At 38.1% G+C, this 18,357-nt stretch overlaps 1 protein-coding gene across 1 annotated transcript in view; it reads left to right on the top strand.

The window, feature by feature from the left end:
• Positions 1–18,357, top strand: part of UNC79 (unc-79 homolog, NALCN channel complex subunit) — a 345,437-nt gene that overhangs the window by 108,020 nt on the left and 219,060 nt on the right. The window contains exons 12-14 of the mRNA XM_069086022.1: positions 5,075–5,313; positions 6,518–6,689; positions 16,687–16,917. Of these exons, the coding sequence (XP_068942123.1) occupies positions 5,075–5,313; positions 6,518–6,689; positions 16,687–16,917 (642 nt within the window). The remainder of the gene's footprint in view (positions 1–5,074; positions 5,314–6,517; positions 6,690–16,686; positions 16,918–18,357) is intronic.

Genomic DNA, 18,357 nt, shown 5'->3' with positions numbered 1-18,357 from the left:
CAGGAGGACCTGAATTCAAGTCTGGCCTCAGACACTTAACACTTACTAGCTGTGTGACCTTGGGCAAGTCACTTAACCCCAATTGCCCTGCCTTCCCCCCCTCCAAGAAAAGCAAAAACAAAAAAAAAAAAAAAAACAAAACCCCAAAAGTAAACAAACAAACAAAAAGAAATGGTGCAACTTTCATGCTAAAAAGACCTTATGGTGGTGGGGAGGTGGTATGTACCAAAATATATGTGCACAAAATATATTATTCCTGTTTCTATGCATAGAAGATAGTAATTTATTTGTCAAGCTAAATGACTAACATGACCTCCTTGCCCCCAGACTCTCTCTTTTTTAGACTGCCGTCAACCATGAGTTTCTCTACATCTTTTCCATCTTTTTTCTTTATCTAATACTTGTTTGAGTAGAATAAGGGAACAAGAGAGGCAATATGTTGTAGTAGAAAGAATAACTGAGTCTCTGAGCCAGGAGGTCTGTTTCTGATTTTGGTCCTGGCCCTGTCACTAACTAGAAGTGGCAGATTGGAAACAGAGCTCCAAAGGTAACAGGTAGTATAATGGGTGTTATGCTTATATGCTTATAAACCCAGACTGAGAAAGAGAAAACAAAGAAACTAAGCAGAAAGGAAATTGGAAGGAAAAAGGTGGTCTTGAAAGTCAGAGTTGGAAAGCATACATATTGGGAAAAAGAAGGGATTCAAAAGTTGAAGGAACATCTTAGGTTTGAGAGAAGTAATTCTGGGCAAAAGCAGACACTATTTACTAAAAAAGGAAAAAGATAGATGTTTCTATCAGAGTATTAAGAGAGACAAAGACTTTGGGAAATAGCTCCAAGTCTGTCCCTAATTATATTACTCCTATGGTTTGAAAGCCAGATTCTGGTATGGAAAATGCAAGAATACAAAGCTAAACATCTTGTGCGATTGTCAAAGTTTAATTCAAACCTTTGTTTTAACATGATTATTACCTGTAAGCAATATAGTGCCTCTTGTTGATCCTAGGCAATAATCATTTTTTCATCTCCCTCCCATAAGTACCTTCATGTACTTTTGCATACATCTCTTTTTGGCCCTCAGCTCCTGCCAAGACTCAAAAGTTAAATTAATCCTAAACTAAGGATTTAAAATGTGTTCCTTCTCAGGGGCATTTAGATTTGAATAGAGAGAATTTCAGTCCTCAGCTGGTGGGGAAGGTGATGGGGTGTAAATGGGGAGCCTCAAATCACTATTGATAGATAGGGAAGTGGTTTCCACACCTAGTACGGAGGCCAAACCTAACACTATTTCTTGAAACTATGGAATATCTCTTAGTCAATATCCCATTTTCAGACCCTCTATCTCTGGAATATATTACCTCCCTTCTTCTTTAGGTTTGTAACCAGTTAGTTCTCCTTTGGAAAAGTCTTCTTATCCCTATTTTTGATATTGTCTTTGGAGTGTTCCTGTGGTTTATTGCCATATTATTTAGGGCCTCCCACAGAGAACTGAAGAGAATGGAAATAGTTTGCTTGGAGCAGCCAGTCAATTAAGGCCACCCATAGTGCAACAAAACTTTTGGAAGTGTCCTTGGATGCTGCTTAAAGATAAGTGCAGAATGAAGTTTTGAAGATGAAAAAAAAATTTTTCTTGTTGTTTTCAAAAGGGTAGACATACACCCTACAATGATACAGAATGTGGTCTCTGCATATTTTAGTAGGTGATCTTTCTAAATTAGGTCAGGGCAAAAAATCCACTGCTCTGTGGTGATGAATCCCCAGGAGCTAGGCTAAATTTTGGAGAACAGACACACAGCCCTGTTTCTTATGGGCCAGTATTTGCATTGAAAGAAAACTTACTCGAATGGATGATAAACATGTATTTACATATTAACACACGTGAGAGGCAGTGTAAGTAGATACAGAAATGACCTCAGAGTCCAAATGCTTAGCCTCTTAACACATGCAGACTTTGTATCCCTGAACAATTCACTCAAGCTTTCTTGGCAACTGTTTAAGACTGTTATTTGCACATCAGGTGCTAACCTCAAAAAAAAAAAAAGGTGGAAAATAGTTCCCTCGTCAATATTTCTCTATGGAACAAAATCATGTGACTGGTTAAAAAAAGGTATACACATATGCACTTATCTGAATGTAGTCAACACAAGTTGAATTTTGGAATATAGATTTATATAAATATAAAATACAGTAATATAAAAGATATATATATCTGTAACACACATACACACATATACACATACATGTAAAATTAATTTTTGATGTATGTATAGTGGGGGAACCTGGCCAATGGGAAGTCCACCTTTGGAGCATGTACAGTATTGCACCTTTGCTTTGCAAGTGGCCTGGGGAGGAACGTGGAGCGTCGGAGCTGCGCTGGCCAATCACAGGCTGGGGTGCGGGCAACTTCTGGTACCGAGTCCAATTCTTGGCCTCAGGTGGCTCACTCTACCTGTGCTTGAAGGTGGTCTCTCTCTTCAGCATATTTCCCGTCTTGGAGAGCAAACAAAAATACACAAAATGAGGTCGTGTGCACCTTGCTTTATGGTGGCCCTGAGTGATTGTTGAAGGGTCGCCTCTGAGAGTCTTTTGCGCCCTTGAGTTAGATGCTTTGCTGAGCAGAGCACGTGTGTGTGTGTGTGTGTGTGTGTGTGTGTGTGGTCACCCGCACCCCGCAGCTGGCACACCCCAGGGATGGGCTCTCCTTGACCAGTCACGCTGAGGTAAAGTGCACCACGACACTTTTACCCCAAGCCCCCCAGGGCTGAGGTTACCGTGGGCCCTCGTGTCAGAAAGGCTTCAGATGGAGGCCTGCCTGGGACTTGGCGTTTGCCTCCTGGGCCGTACTGGCCAAGAACGGGGACATTTGTCACCAGAAGGCTGTCCACTAGGGGATAAATGTTCTGTTTTGTTTTTGGCCCTCAAAACTCATGTAGTGTGGAAGAATTAGGATCTGTATCTGGGGGCGGGGGTGGTTGAAGCCCCAACACTGATGAAGCCAGTCGATAGGTTTTGATTATTACTTTATGCCAGGCACTGAGGATGCAAGCACATGAGGAAATTCCTGCCCTCAGAGAGACAATATAAGCATATGTAAATATATAAACACAAAAGTGATACAAAGTGATTCTGCAAGGAAGTCACTAACAGCTGGGGGAAGGGCAAGAAAGGGAGGCCTTGCAGAACATGTTCCTTGATTTCCCAGTAATATCAGGGGTGAAGCAAGGATGTCCATTATCAACAGTGTAATTCAGAATTGTTGTAGAAGTGTTAGCTTTAGCAAGAAGAGAAGAAAAAGAAATTGAAGGAATTAGAATAGGCAAGGAGGAAGCAAAGCTATCTTTCTTTGCAGGTGATAATGATGGTATATTTAGAGAGTCCCAGAGAATTAAGGAAAAAACTACTCCTAATACCGTGTTTCCCCGATAATAAGACCTATCCTGAAAATAAGCCCTCCCCTTACTGTGTAAGATTCCTCTAAAATAAGCCCTCCCCCGAAAATAAGCCCTATTGAGATTGCTACTGTAGTGAAGGTGATCCCCTGCGCTACATGCTACATTATGGTACCCTCTGTATGCACCGTTCCCCCCCTCCCCCCGTGAAACGCACGCTGCGCTCCGAGCTGCATCCAATCAGAGCTGCAGCAGTGAGCGCGTCATCCTGTTCTTCCCCAGTGATTTGCTTGCTGGCGCCATTGAGAGCAGTGCCACGGAGAAGAGCTGAGGCAGGACAACATAAGCCCTCCCCTGAAAATAAGCCCTCTGGTGTTTTTCTTTCCAAAAAAAAAATAATAATAAGACAGTGTCTTATTATCGGGGAAACACGGTAACTAACAACTAGCAGACTTGCAGGATAGAAAACAAACCTGCATAAATCATCAGCCTTCCTAGATATTACTAACAAAGCCCAGCTGCAAGAGTTAGAAAAAGAAATTCCATTTAAAACAACTGTAGACAATATAAAATATTTGGGAGTCTATCTTCCAAGACAAACCCAGTAACTATATGAACACAATTACAAAACACTTTTCACACAAATAAAGTCAGATTTACATAACTGGAAAAATACCAGTTGCTCATGGGTAGGCTGAGCTAATATAATAAAAATGATAATTCTACCAAAAATATTGCTTGACCTTTATGAGTGTCAAAAGAGGTAAGTGGAGGTGAGAAGACAGAACATTCCAGGTTTGGGGGACAGCTTGTATAAAGGCACAGATATAGAGTGCCAGGTATAAGGAAGAGTAAGAAGCACAGTTTAACTGCATAGAATTCATGAAGGAATATAATGTGTGTTAAGACTGGAAAGGTATGTTGCTGACACTTGAGAAAGGCTTTAACTTCCAAACAAAGAATTTTATTTTTGACTCTGGAGGTGATAAATAGGGAGCTACCAGAGTTTATTGGTAAGAGGAGTGACATGGCCAGGACTGGGCTTTAGGAAAATAGCTTTGGCAGCTGTGTGGATCATGGTTTGGAATGGGGGAAGAGGAGGTGGGGGGTGGGGAATGGCAATTAAGAAGTTACTGCAGCAGTTCCTATGCTAAAGGTGAAGACAATTTGTACGACTGGTGATTGTGTGAATGGGAGAGAAGGAGACTTAAGCCAAAGATGTAGTAGAAGTAGAAATAACAAGATTTGGCTATTTAAGATGAATTTTAATCAGGAGTCAGGAAATAAAAACTGAAGTTTCAAACCTGGGTGATTAGAAGAATGGTAAAGTCCTCAACAGAAATGTGGGTTTTGGGGAAAAGATATTCATGCCTCTTTCTAATATGAGATCATTGAGGGAGCACAGTTGATATTTAAAGGCCTTCTCTAGTTTTTTTTTTTTAGATATTTAGAGTTTTAAAATGTTTCATTTTTTGACCTTTTGATTCTATTAGATCAATAGAAACATTTCGGATTATATTATCATTACTGAAACCTAACTGGTTAAAGACAACCTTGCTTTCAAATGATAATTTCCATTTTCAAGAATTCTTATACATTTACCTGGCCCGTTAAATTCCCATTTGTTCCAATTTTTGACTGAATTTACATTGGTCACTTAATTTTTAACATTTCTTTACTTTCAGAACTGCAGTTCTCATGTGAGGAGGGCTGTTGTTACCTGCTTCTCAGCAGGGTGCTGTGGTCGTCACGGAAACAGGCCTGTTCGGTATTGCAAAAGGTGCCATTCAAACCACCATAGCAATGAAGTTGGATCAACGGGAGCCACAGCAGAGACCCACCTGTATCAGACATCGCCTCCACCCATCAACACACGGGAATGTGGAGCTGAGGAACTTGTGTGCGCAGTAGAGGCTGTGATTAGGTAATGTGAGAGATAGCAGAGTTGCTGGCCTTCACCTTGGGTTACATCTTATCTGCAAATAAGGATGTGTAGTCACTGATGCACAGCTTTTTTGCAGTGATTGTATCTGATGAGATGCATCTCTGTTTTGAGCCTTCTAACTAAGATTTCCTTGGAAGTGAAAAAAATCTCTTAAAAAATAAAAATATGGGCGGCTAGGTGTCACAGGGACTAAAGCACCAGCTCCAGAGTCAGGAGAACCTGAGTTTGGTTCTGGCCTCAGACACTTAATACACACACACACACACAAACTAGCTGTGTAACCTTGGGCAAGTTACTTAACGCCAATTGCCCTCGAAAAGGCAAAAAAATAAAAATAAATATTTTTCTTTATTCATTTTGTTTTCAGTATGTGTCTGAAAATTTGTTGTTCCTCTTTCATACCTTTTGGGGGGTATATGTTCTGTATTCCAATTTTCAATCAGCTTAAAAAAAAATAACTTCCTACCTCCCCTAGCAGTCTCATATGTATTTGTAGCATTCATACACTTAAAGACAGGGGAAGGAGGCCTCAAGATCCTATGGAAAGAATTTGTAAAGAGAACTGGTTTTTTGTTTAGCTTCATCGCCCCAATAGCTGTCCTATTTGTTTTGAGGGGAGTCATTTCTCTGTGTCTTAGTTTTAATGTATAAAATAGAAGTGTTGTACAACACAGATGAAATGAGTTCCATACTACTGAAAGTGTTAAAGGTGAGGCTAAATGACTACTTGTTTAGGATCCTGTAGAGAGGATTCATGCTTTACAATGTCATAGATTTATAGTTGGAAGGGATCCTATAAGTGATCAAGTCTGTTCTCCTCATTTTATAAATGAGAACACCAAGGCCTAGAAAGGCCATAGGATTATAGGTTCATAGATACAGAGCTGGAAGGGATGACATACTATTTAGTTAAATCTCCATCTTTTTATAGATAAAGAAACTAGCATTTCCTTGGGATATTAAATGATTGCCCAAAGTCCCACAGGTTTTATGTGGCAGAGCCAGGATTTGTACCTATATCCCTCTGACTTAAAACCATTGTTTTTTCCATTATACCAGACTGAAAACTGAGGTTTAAACCAATACTTAGGTTTCATGGCTATCTCTGCATATTTCATTTTCTACCATTTGTTTCCAGACTGTTTGATGTGAAACTTCCTCCATCTTTTTTTTTTTTTTACAGCTTGCTGAAGGAAGCTGAGTTTCATGCTGAGCAGAGGGAACATGAACTAAACCGTCGAAGACAAATGGGGCTTTCCTCTTCTCACCACTCCTTGGATAACACTGACTTTGATAACAAAGATGATGATAAACATGACCAGCGACTGCTCAGCCAATTTGGAATATGGTTCTTAGTAAGGACATATATCTATATCTATATCTCTATGGGTGTACGCTTAAAAAAAATCAACCACTAACTTCCAATATATTTCTAATCATAAGATTCCACAGATGAGGAATTTTGTTTTTGTACATTTCTAATTTTTCAATGTTGGCTGGGTAATGTAGTAAAATGGAGAGGAAACAATAAGCGTATGGGTCTGTATGATGGTTGTAATGTACCTCTTGGCACACAACCAAATATTGACATTGGCAGGATGTAATGTTTTATTTCTGGTTTTAGTACAGTACAGGCAATGGTACAGGACCTGACAGTCATCTACATGCAAATGTTCTTGATAGTTCAGGCCCTAGGGAGCTTTTGGTAGGTTTGTGGTTATTCTGATGACTGTTTCTACACATGGCCCAACATATAGATTCCAGGACAATTGAGTCATTCCATTTGGCCTTATTAATGAATAATCAGACAACAGTGTGGTTGATTTAGCTACAACAGTTCTGAACATCCTGAGTGGCCCCAGGGAACTAAACACCATTTCTGTTGAGCTGTGTATGATAGGTTTCAAAGCCCCAGTGATGATCAGGTCTCATGACAGAATACAGACACAGCCTGGATGGTCATAGCAAGCACAAATTTTATTGTCTAGTAATAAGATATTAGAAAGGCATCATGGTAAAGTACAAAAAATAAGATACTGTGTCAAAAGAATGGGACTCAATTCCTAGCTCAGGCAATTAGTAGAGGGAGTCACTTCAATCATGTGAGCATCAATTTCATGAAGAGTTGGACATCACTGAAAAACAACTTAACATACATATACACAATATTTGCTACTTCACAGGGTTGTTATGAGAAAAATACTTTGTAAAACTTAAAGTGCTAGAGATATTTGGATTATTATTGCTACCTTAGTCCAAGACTCCTTAAATAGGGCTTGTAAACAGAGCCTTGGTTTTGGAGGTAGAGTGAGGAATAGCCCCATCCCGATCCCCAGAATTCCTAACCTTATAAACATTCCCCTTACATGAACTCATCTACAACTATATTTTAAATAACCAAGCCTTATTGAGATATTTCATTGCCTGACATTAAATGCTTCTTTTTTTGTAATGATCAGGAATGAAAAAGGGACTATGGACAATTCTTACCCAGGTAGAAACAGAAACCAGGGGGCCTAATCCCTTTTAAGGCAGTGAGGCACTGCCCCTCTTTTTTCATGGGAGCAGGAATGGAGTAATACAGGAGACCAAAGAGGAAGGCTAGCTACTAAGGACCATTAAATCAAATATCTAAGACTTACATGAAATGTCATCCTTTTACGAATATGGCATAGTTGTCCATGAGCAGAGATTTCCACAGTGAACTGATTTTTTTCTACTTAGTAGTGTTTTCACATCATTCATATTCTTTTAAAATTATTTACCAAATTGGAATTTAAAAGTTGATTTTGTTATATCCTTTGCATGGGAACAGCAGTCAACATATACTGATGTAATTAGAATATTTGCTGCAGTTGGAAAAAGAAACAGGGTCCAAATGGATTAAAACCCAGTATAAACAAAGGGCTAGCCAGAGAAGGGGAAGAGGTAAGAATCACACAATTTTTAGACCATCTATAAACATGAACTTAGTTGTGGGTACTTTAGATGTGAGATCCTTATTCAGTGACCTGGAGAAACTTATTTGTTTCAGTCATGACATTTTCTTTATAAATGAAACCTGAAGACAAAAAGAAGTAGCAGGTAAATGAAAGGAAGGATACTAGGTTCTCCTTGGAGAAGCAGTTAAGAAATTGGCAGAGTTGGTTTTATTGTGCATCTAAAGGGAAGAATAAACATTATTTCACAGGACGCTCAGTTATCTCATAGTGTAGTAATTATGTTAAGCATTTGCAGAAAGACTGCCCCGAAGAACATTGAGCCTTATGGGCCGATATTGGTTGCAAAGGATGAGAAGGCAGAGAAATTCTATAAAGAACTCAAGAAGACCTTCCAAATGAAATCATTGTGTATGTTATTGTGGGTAACTAAAGTGCAGTGGCAGATAACAAGGTAGATATTATGGGATAACAGTGAAAAATACACTGAAAAACATGGTTTATGAGAAAGAAAGACTGGCCAAATGCTGATAGGATATGCTGAAACCTCATACCTATGTATCATGAGTTGTTCAAGATATTCATAAAGAAGAGAATTGGGAAGTACTGGACATGGTGAGCACTGAATAACATCACCTAAAATGAAACTGACTACACTTTAAAAGTTAGGAAATGATTGGTTACCAACATGGGACTAATCTCTAAATGGCTGTCTGTGTTTAGTCAGATTACCAACTCATTATTAATTATCACCATTTATAATAGCCCTTGCATTTTTGTAGTGTTTTTTTTTTTTTAAAGCAATTGGGGTTAAGTAACTTGCATAAGGGTACACGGCCAGTTTTTGTGTGTGTGGGTGTTAAGTATCTGAGGCTGGAACTGATCCCAGGTCTTCCCGACTCCAGGGTCGGCGCTCTTACTCACTGCACCACCTAGCTGCCCCTTTTGTAGTGTTTAAAGTTTACAAAACCTTTTATATACATTATCTCATTTGATCCTTACAACTACCTTGTTTGAGCAAAGATAGCAATAAAGATCAAATTGTAATCACAGAATTTTAAAGTGGGAAGGGATAGTCTCCAGGTAGAGTAACTCCTACCTGATCTATTTTACTAAGCCGTTGACACCAAAAAAAGAGTGATGTATAAAAGAACAAACATCAACACGGAATATCACCATTTTCTAAGGAATTTAATCAATATAAATCAGTTGCCAAAATGAATAATATAAAATTGTATGAATGCACTAGTCAACAGAAACACTGGTTTGGAATATAAACTTTTTGTAAAAAAAGGGGGCTAGTGTGAGATTATGATCAATATCACCTCATAAAACAGTGAGAAGCAGGGAAAAACAAGTTTATAGAAATAGGAAACTAGAACAGATAAAAAATGAAAAAATCTATAAAGATTTCTATAATAGGACTTTCCTTCATTATGGAGATACCACAAATGGATTCTTAACATCACAGCTCACTAAAATGAGCAAGATGGGGAATGGCTGGAAGTCTCAGTGGGTAGTGGCCTGTACTTAGAGTCAGGAAGAAGAGTTCAAATCCAGCCTTTGATACCTACTAACTCTGTGACTTTGAGCAAGTTATTTACCGTCTATCTACCTTAATTTCCTCATTTGTAAATTAGGGATAATGACAACATCCACTTCTGAGGGTTGTTGTGGGCATCAAATGAAATATTTGCAAAATGCAAGCTGCTATATATAGAAATTGTCCCTGAGGCAGCCAGCACAGTTCTAAGGACACAGATATTACTTTTTTTTTTTTTGGAGGGGGAAGTCAGGGCAGTTGGGGTTAAGTGACTTGCCCAAGGTCGCATGGCTAGTAAGTGTTAAGTGTTTGAGGTCATATTTGAACTCAGATCCTCCTGACTCTAGGGCCGGTGCTCTATTCACTGTGCCACCTAGCTGCCCCCAGATATTACTTCTTAGTAAAGAAAGAGGATGATACCAAACTCTTAGGGAGAGGGTAGGAGGAATTCACAGGTTGTTGCTTTTTTTCATGTGTATGTTGTTTTTAATGGACCTGTACTTTCATTGGTATATGAAGTTTCTGATGAGGTTCTTGCTTTACCAATACAGTTCAATACCTGCTCTGTAACTTACACTTTTAGAGTGTTGCCTAAGTCACTGTGAGGTTAAATGACTTTTCAAGGGTGCCATAGCCAGTATATTTCATAGGTGGGACTTGAACCCAGGTCTTCCTGACTGAGGCAATCTCTCAATCTGGTATACCATACTGTATCTTCAGGCATTAATAGTACTGAAAAAACAACAAAAACAAAATATCAGCAATTAAGACCTATAGGCCTACTTAACTTCCTCTACAAAACTCTTATAGGAAAAAATACTTGATGAAGGTATGAGACGGGAACAGGAAGGCTTTCATAAATAATATTTTAAAGAATGCCACATCTTTATAGTTACTTAATTTACTGAAAGGAACAGAGAATACAAGAGTCAACTCTGTTTATTGTTTGTGGACTATGAATTATGCATTTCATTTGGTTGAGCAAAATGCTAGCTTAAAGACTTCTCCAAGAAGATGTGTCCTCTCTGTTAAAATAATTCAAAAATCCTTGATATATAGGACAACAGAGCAAACTTTGCTTGATGATCCCATATTAGGAATATCAAATGAGGCATGAGAGAGAGACTCTACTTTCCAAAAAGGCCATATAATCTAACCATCTTATTTAAAGATGAGGAAACTGTGGCCTAGAAAGGTCCAGGGATTTGCTCAAGGTCAGCCAAGTAGTGACGCACTGTGAGATTTGAATGGAGATCCTTGCCACAGTGCTCCTGATTTCACTGGACCACAATGCCTGTTTAATACCTATGTGTTGATTACATCAAACATTGTTTCCTAAGAGCTTAGCACAACTCTTCATAAAAGAAAAAACAGTGGATGAAAAATATCTATTGTTCAAACTATGTTACACATTTGGAAGATGAGCCCGTAGAGCTGGTCCATCTTGATAACGTGTTTTGAACAAACATAGTAAATGGGCAAAGAGCCATGCCTGGAACTGAAGAGGAGGCAAGTGAGCTGAAGGGCATTTTGGAATTTGCACTTGGAATTTGTACTGTTTTTTAAAAAAACAAACTCAAGTTTAATCCTGAAGCAAAAGTCCTTTTTTTCTAACATCACAATTCCTTTAGTATTGTTGTGTGTCTATGAAGCATAGAATGCCATGATCTTCAAAGACTTAAAGGTATGGGTCACCCAGAGAGCACTGGAGAAACATAGAGCACATGCATAGGCTATAATAGATTAAAAATTAAGAATTGCATAAGGGAAAGGTGTATAAATTATATAATCAGAGATATGTATGAGAGGAAAAGGATGTGGGTTGGCCATGTAGCACAAGTTACGTTAGTATCTGTGCAATATCAGAGGACCTAAAGAATAGGTCTTCAACAGTTTATTTGGACCTCCTTTGGAGAATTTGTAAGAAACAAGGTCAAAAGTCATATAGGATGAAAATGTATAGATGGATTGTGTTATGCACTTTTGGACAGAATATGAGACGACAGGTCCATCAAAGTATGGAAGTATGGAAATTATCAGTAATCCTTATGATGTTACACAGCAATAAATCTTGGACCACTGTAACCTTGAAAGAAGCAAAATTATCAATGTAATTTGTGTGTTCCTATTTTATGCCTTACTTGATATTACTAAACATAGGTTCATTGATCAAAATTTTTTTCTGTTGTCTTTCAATGAATCTATTGTGATTTTATTGTATTCATGGGAAACATCTTGCTATAGGGGAGGGTCTTTAAATCAGACCTTTATACTAAATCAAATGCTTTTATAGACTAATAAACAGTAAATTCAGTGGAAACTTGCATTCTATGGACATTTCAGTTAGTTGCATAACTTTAGAATGTAGAATGATGTCTCTGAAAGCATATCATTTCCCTTATATATTCATCAAGAATACTCACAATACTTGTTTAAGTTATTCTTATAAAGCTTTGAGATGGCAAAGTAAGTGTATGGATATTGTTGATATTTTCTTTCTTTTGGCTTTTTGGAGGGGGGCAGTTAGGGTTAAGTGACTTGCCCAAGGTCACACAGCTAGTGTGTGTGTGTGTGTGTGTGTGTGTGTGTGTGTGTGTGTGTGTGTGTGAAGTGTCTGAGGCCACATTTGAACTCAGGTCCTCCTGACTTCAGGGCCAGTGCTCTGTTCACTGTGCCACCTAGCCGCCCCTTATTGATATTTTCTTGAATCTTTTAATGGTAATAATAAAATGTTTAATTTTTATTATTAAGTAATATATAAGCAAGGAGACTTATACTCACCAAAGATTTTCTCATGACTGTGAAGGCTGTACATTGCAGAATTCAAATGGGAGAGGGATTCTTTAGAAATGGTAAGATTTCCCCAAGATGCTCCTGATTTAGGATGACATTCTGATTACTTGAAGCCATAGAACATTGCAGAGTTTCCTCAATGAGATTCAGAATCACTCAGAGGAGTTCTGCCTATCATACAAAACTGGAAAAAGCAAGTGGATGTAGAGATATATATCTTTCCACATTTGGAATTTTCAGAGATCTCAAGTCAGTGAACATAAGATTCTAATTAGAGTCAAAGGACCAGAGGTCAGGACATCATAATCTGCACCGTCTGGGTAAGTGATTCTGACTAGGGTGTAGAGCAAGGGGGCTTAACCTTTTTTGTGTCATGGCCCCTTTTGGCAGTCTGATAAAGACTATGGATCCCTTCTTCAAATAATGTTTTTTTTAAAAATTTTTTATCAGATGCTTTATTAACTTCTAGTTTACATCATTCATTTCCACAAGATTTTGAGTTACAAATTTTCTCCCCGTTTTTTCCCTACCCACCACCCCAAAATAGTGATCCCACTGGATATCCCCTCCTCCAATCTGCTCTCTCCCATATCTTCTCCCATACCCCCTCCAACTTTCCAGTAGGGGATGGTGGGTCTCTATGCCCCAGTGCCTGTATATCTTATTTCCCAGTTACATGTAAAATAATATTGACAATAGTATATATATATATATATATATATATATATATATATATATATATATATGTATATTTATTTTAAACATTTGATTTTTAAAACTTTGAGTTCCAGATTCATTCCCTTTCTCCCTTGTCACCCACCTTTACTGGGAAGATAAGCAATTCAACAAATAATGTTTTTAAATGCAAAAAACAAAGGAAATCAATCAGTTTAGAATGCTAAAAATGACCAAATCTCAAAATATTAAAAAAAAAGTTCATGGACACCATGTTAAGAATTCCTGTGTAGAGATAGGTATGTGGGTTATAGATGCCAGTTGTAACAGAGCCATGAAATATCCCTTTGTGACATGACCTCTAGAAAAAAAAAGATTCCCTGTGTATGTAGTTCTTATTGCCTTTGTTCCTGGATGAGAGTCATAAGATCTAGCTGAGTTCATATAAAAGTTCCAATTGCAACAATCCAATGGTTGGTGAATGTAAAATCTTGAGGGCAAAGATATTACCATTTTTATATTTGCATCTCCAGTGACTGCGCAATACATTGTCCCTATCAGGTACTATGTCATTTGCTAGGCTCTTATTGAATTGAATTGAACCAAGGAAGTGGAATACATACTAGATTTGAATTCAGGAGTCAGTTGGAGTCAGTTGGCTTCTTCATTACTTGAATTGTGGCTTTGAGCAAGTTACTTAATCTCTTTGAGTCAATTTCCTAATTTGTAACAGGATAATAATACTTATTTTGCCTATCTCACAGGGCTGTAATATACAAACTGAAAAATAAAAAAAATGAGTTCTTATTTTATGTAGTTACTTTAGTCAGGGTCAGGTATTCAGGCTTGTACAAGAAAGCATTGACTCATTGGTTCCAAGACCTTAGGATCATAGGATCACATAGGCTAACTTCCTGATTTTGTAGATGAGGAAATTTAGGCTCCAAGAGATGAAGTGACTTACTTGCCCAAACAAACTCTCATAGGCAGTAAATAATAGGATTTGGATTAGGTGTTCTGACTCATAATACAATAATTGTATTATATCTTGAAGTTAAACCAAGTAAAAAGTAACCAGGTAATGTGACTCTGAGATAGGCCTGAATAAAGCCAATTCACTGATTCAGGCATCCAGAGTTAGAATGCAATAAGGACCTCATAGACAATGAAATACAATAAAGACAACTGTACTGGTTACAAAAGATAAAAAGCATGGTATAATTCCTAAGGTTAAAAAAAATACGTATTTAGATGAAATATCTACTCCTCTCTGTTTCCATATTCTCTATGTTGACTTTGTTAAGTCAGAAAGATAGTCTTACTAGGCAATAACAATTCCCCTGAAACCTTTGACACTCATTTCCCATAGTCTGGGCCTTTTATGTTTCAAATAGCAAGGAACACAAACCAGTGATGATCTCAATAACAGACAGTAACCTCCATATCTCCTTAAAGGGAAACCAGTTTATCCTACATATAGTACTGGTACTGGTTGAACTACCAAGCTATTTGGAGGTGCTCCAGATTTCATTGATATAGGTACTGTGCTGGATTACCTTCCCCTCTCTGGAGAATACTTTCAAGTTTAAAATGGTGATCTTTAGTGATCTGTTCTTGGGGTGGGGGAGGGGCGGGGGTGGAGGGGCACGGTAAGTGAGCTTCTGGGAGATGTGGTGTGTTGAGGTCTGGAACTGTGTTGTTCCTGGGCTGGGCAGGGCAAATACTGCCATCATGATCTTTTTTTTTTTGCCTTTTGGAGGGCAATTGGGGTTAAGAAACTTGCCCAGGCTTTTTGTGTGGGTGTTAAGTGTCTGAGGCTGGAACTGAACTCAGGTCCTCCCGACTCCGGGCCGGCGCTTTACTCACTGCTCTGCCTAGCTGCCCTGCCATTATGATTTTTTGAAGCATCTACCTCTACTGCGAAGTGTCACTGCAGGGGAGTAGGACTAAGTTGGAAGCAAAAGGAAAAGAATTATTCTAGACCATCAAAGGCCTAATGAATGTTAGGTGACTATTGGAAAGTATGGTTCTTCTGAAGAAGGTTGATTAGTGATGCAGTGAGGGTGGAAAAGTATGTCATGAACCAATCAATGACAACATTTCCAGGAATCACTGGCTATTCTAAGGCTGTTAGGAGGTTTGCTAGCTGAGAATAGCATTAACCTTGTGAGAATATTCTTTGGATACCTTCAAGAGAGAAAATCTTGTTGGTACACATACATGTTTGCTCTTCCCACCCTCATTTCTCTCCCACCCTCTGTCCTCATTTCCTTAAGTGTAATATATTTAAAAGGAAAAGAATTTGGGTATGCAATGAAATATTACAGCAATTATAGGCTGCATTAAGGTTTTATACATGCCATATTTAGAGAAAAAGTGTCACATTCAAACCAATAAGGCATATGTCCCAATAATTTGATTTCTATGAAGTTGAAGGTAGACTTCTCCAATTTGTTATATACCTTGTACTATTGGAAGTGGGCCAGGACTGTCTATACAAGTGCAGCCTGATAGACTGAATCTGGAGAATGGACACAAAGCTTTGAAGAAAGATAATTACACATCGATATAGCAAGACTCACAAGCAACAACTGGGGTTATTTCTAGAAGGTTTAGTAAGTTAGTCAGTCAACAGGCCATTATTAAGACTGATTACTTTATTCCAAGGATTGTGCTATTCTGTCAGGTGTTCTTTTTTAATGAATAGTTTAGAACTTTCAGGAAAAGTCTTGTTATGGAAGCTGACAATCTGATCATGATTTAAAGCAGTGGTTCTTAACCTGGAGTCCCCCCAGGGGTCTGTGGATATATTTCAGGGTATTCATGAAGTTGGATAAGGAGATATTTTGATAACTATTTCAGTAGTTGGTTTATAATCCTATGTACTTTATTTTATACATTTAAAAATATTCTAAGAGACCTATGTATGGTCTTCACCAGCTTGCCAAAGGAGTTTGACACAAAAAGGTTAAGAACCTCTACTTTACAATGACCTAGCCACCCCAGGAGGTCTGGATGGGATGTGGGAAGTCTTTGGGAAGAACTTGTGGCTAGGGGCCTCTATTAGGGTTAGAAGGAGTGGGAACATTTTCTAAGTCCTTGGAATGAGGGTGGGAATTAGTAAAGGAGCTTTGTTTGGGACTCTGACAATCTTTTTGTATAATACAGAATAATTTTTTTTAATGACAAATCAAACTTAGATAGTGTTGTTAACCTTAAAGCACTATATAAATGCAAATTATTATTATTATTATTATTATTATTATTGTTATTCCAGTGGAACTGCCTTCTCTAGATGGATCATCACAGATATTGTTTCCCCTGCCCCTGAATTTAAATGTAATAGTAAGTATGTGTTGATTGATTGTATCTGACTTTGGGTTCATGTTTAATGTTTTGCAGGTGAGTCTTTGTACCCCTAGTGAGAATACACCCACTGAAAGCTTAGCCAGACTGGTTAGCATGGTCTTTCAGTGGTTCCACTCCACAGCTTACATGATGGATGATGAAGTCGGAAGCTTAGTGGAAAAGCTGAAACCTCAGTTTGTCACCAAGTGGTTGAAGACCGTGTGTGATGTTCGCTTTGATGTCATGGTCATGTGTCTGCTTCCCAAACCGATGGAATTTGCCAGGGTAAGAAGAGAGACCCATAACTTGCATTGGGAGTGAAACAAGACTGTGGTTAAAGACCAAAACCCAAACCAAAACATTAGTGTTTTTATTGTTTTAGCTGATGGACCTCTCTTTGATTATTTAATGCCAGGGAATAATAATAATAAAAATAAAAATTGATATTTATATAGTGCTTAAAGGTTTGCAAAGCACTTTACAGTGTAGTATTTCATCTCAGCTTCACATTGTTTCTGTGAGGTTGATACTATTGGTATTTTAAATCCCATTTTACAAATGAGGAACCTGAGACTCAGAGTAGTTAAATGACTTCCTCATGCCACGCAGGTAGTAAATCTTGGAAGTGGAATTTGAACCCATGTGTTTCTGTCTACCTAACTTCTGTTCATGAGTTTGGTAATGATATTTGCAGTAGTATACACTGATTTTACTTCAAAACATGTTTTTTATGGGAGAGGGAAGAGGAGAATGTAAGAGAATTCATAAAACTGCTTAAGCCAGTCAGGTATGATATTGTCTTTTCTTAATTGTTGGTTACTTCTTCTAAAAACAGAAACATTCCTTATTCCACAGTGCCCAAATTCAAGCTTTTTTCTGCATGCTGTTGAGCTAGAAACGCCTGGGTAGGCATATCCCTAGGATGAGATATGTGTTCTTCAAAATAGAAGGGTGTCCAACAGGTTGATCTTAATGGATCAACTCATCAAGATCCACATATCCCACGGAGATTTGAAATGTTGGTTTGGGAAAGCATGTGAATTTCAAGTAATTCAAAACCAGGCACTGCCAACCCACATTCCTCTTTGCAACTGCAGGGATCTGAAATTCTGGTATTATTAATTCCCATAGATTAAAGGAGAAGGTGTAGTTAGAGACTAATGACATTCCTCCTTCCTTGAAGCTTGCTGTTAGGATTTCTTTGTGAGTCTTCCATTTCACCTTATAAACTGTAAGCCTTCAAAGAAAGAGCAGAGTATCTCTTCACCATAAAAAAATAGATACTCGTTTTGTACATCTTTAGGGGCATAAGTCCTGAGGGAGCCCCACAGTTTTCTATATAATACTATTTGTGACCAAACGAGAGACGTGGCAACTACCAGGAGCAGGATTTGACTAAAACATATGAAATAAAAGATAAATGATTTTTCTAGAAATCACTCTTAAAGTTATAAAATCTAAAGTGACTTCAGAAGTTATTGAGATCAACTTGCTCTATTACATCTCTGACCCTTTTGTTGTTCAGTGTCCATTTGAAGACCTCTTGTGATTGGGAGCTAATTGTCTTATGGATTAAGTCATTCTTTTGTTTAACAGTTTTATTAGAAAGTTCTTTCAGAATCTGCCTTCCCCTAATTTCCACCAAGTGATTGTTGTTCTGCTTTTTGGGGCTAAGCAAAATAAATTTAATCTTTCCACATGAGCCCTCTGAATACTTGAAAACTG

This window comes from Petaurus breviceps, unplaced genomic scaffold, assembly GCF_028583685.1.
Source record: "Petaurus breviceps papuanus isolate PSGF00001 unplaced genomic scaffold, PetGlider_PUasm1.0 177, whole genome shotgun sequence".
NCBI lineage: Eukaryota > Metazoa > Chordata > Mammalia > Diprotodontia > Petauridae > Petaurus > Petaurus breviceps.
The sequence above is the reverse complement of the archived record's forward strand: the minus strand, read 5'-3'. Positions and strand labels throughout refer to the sequence as shown.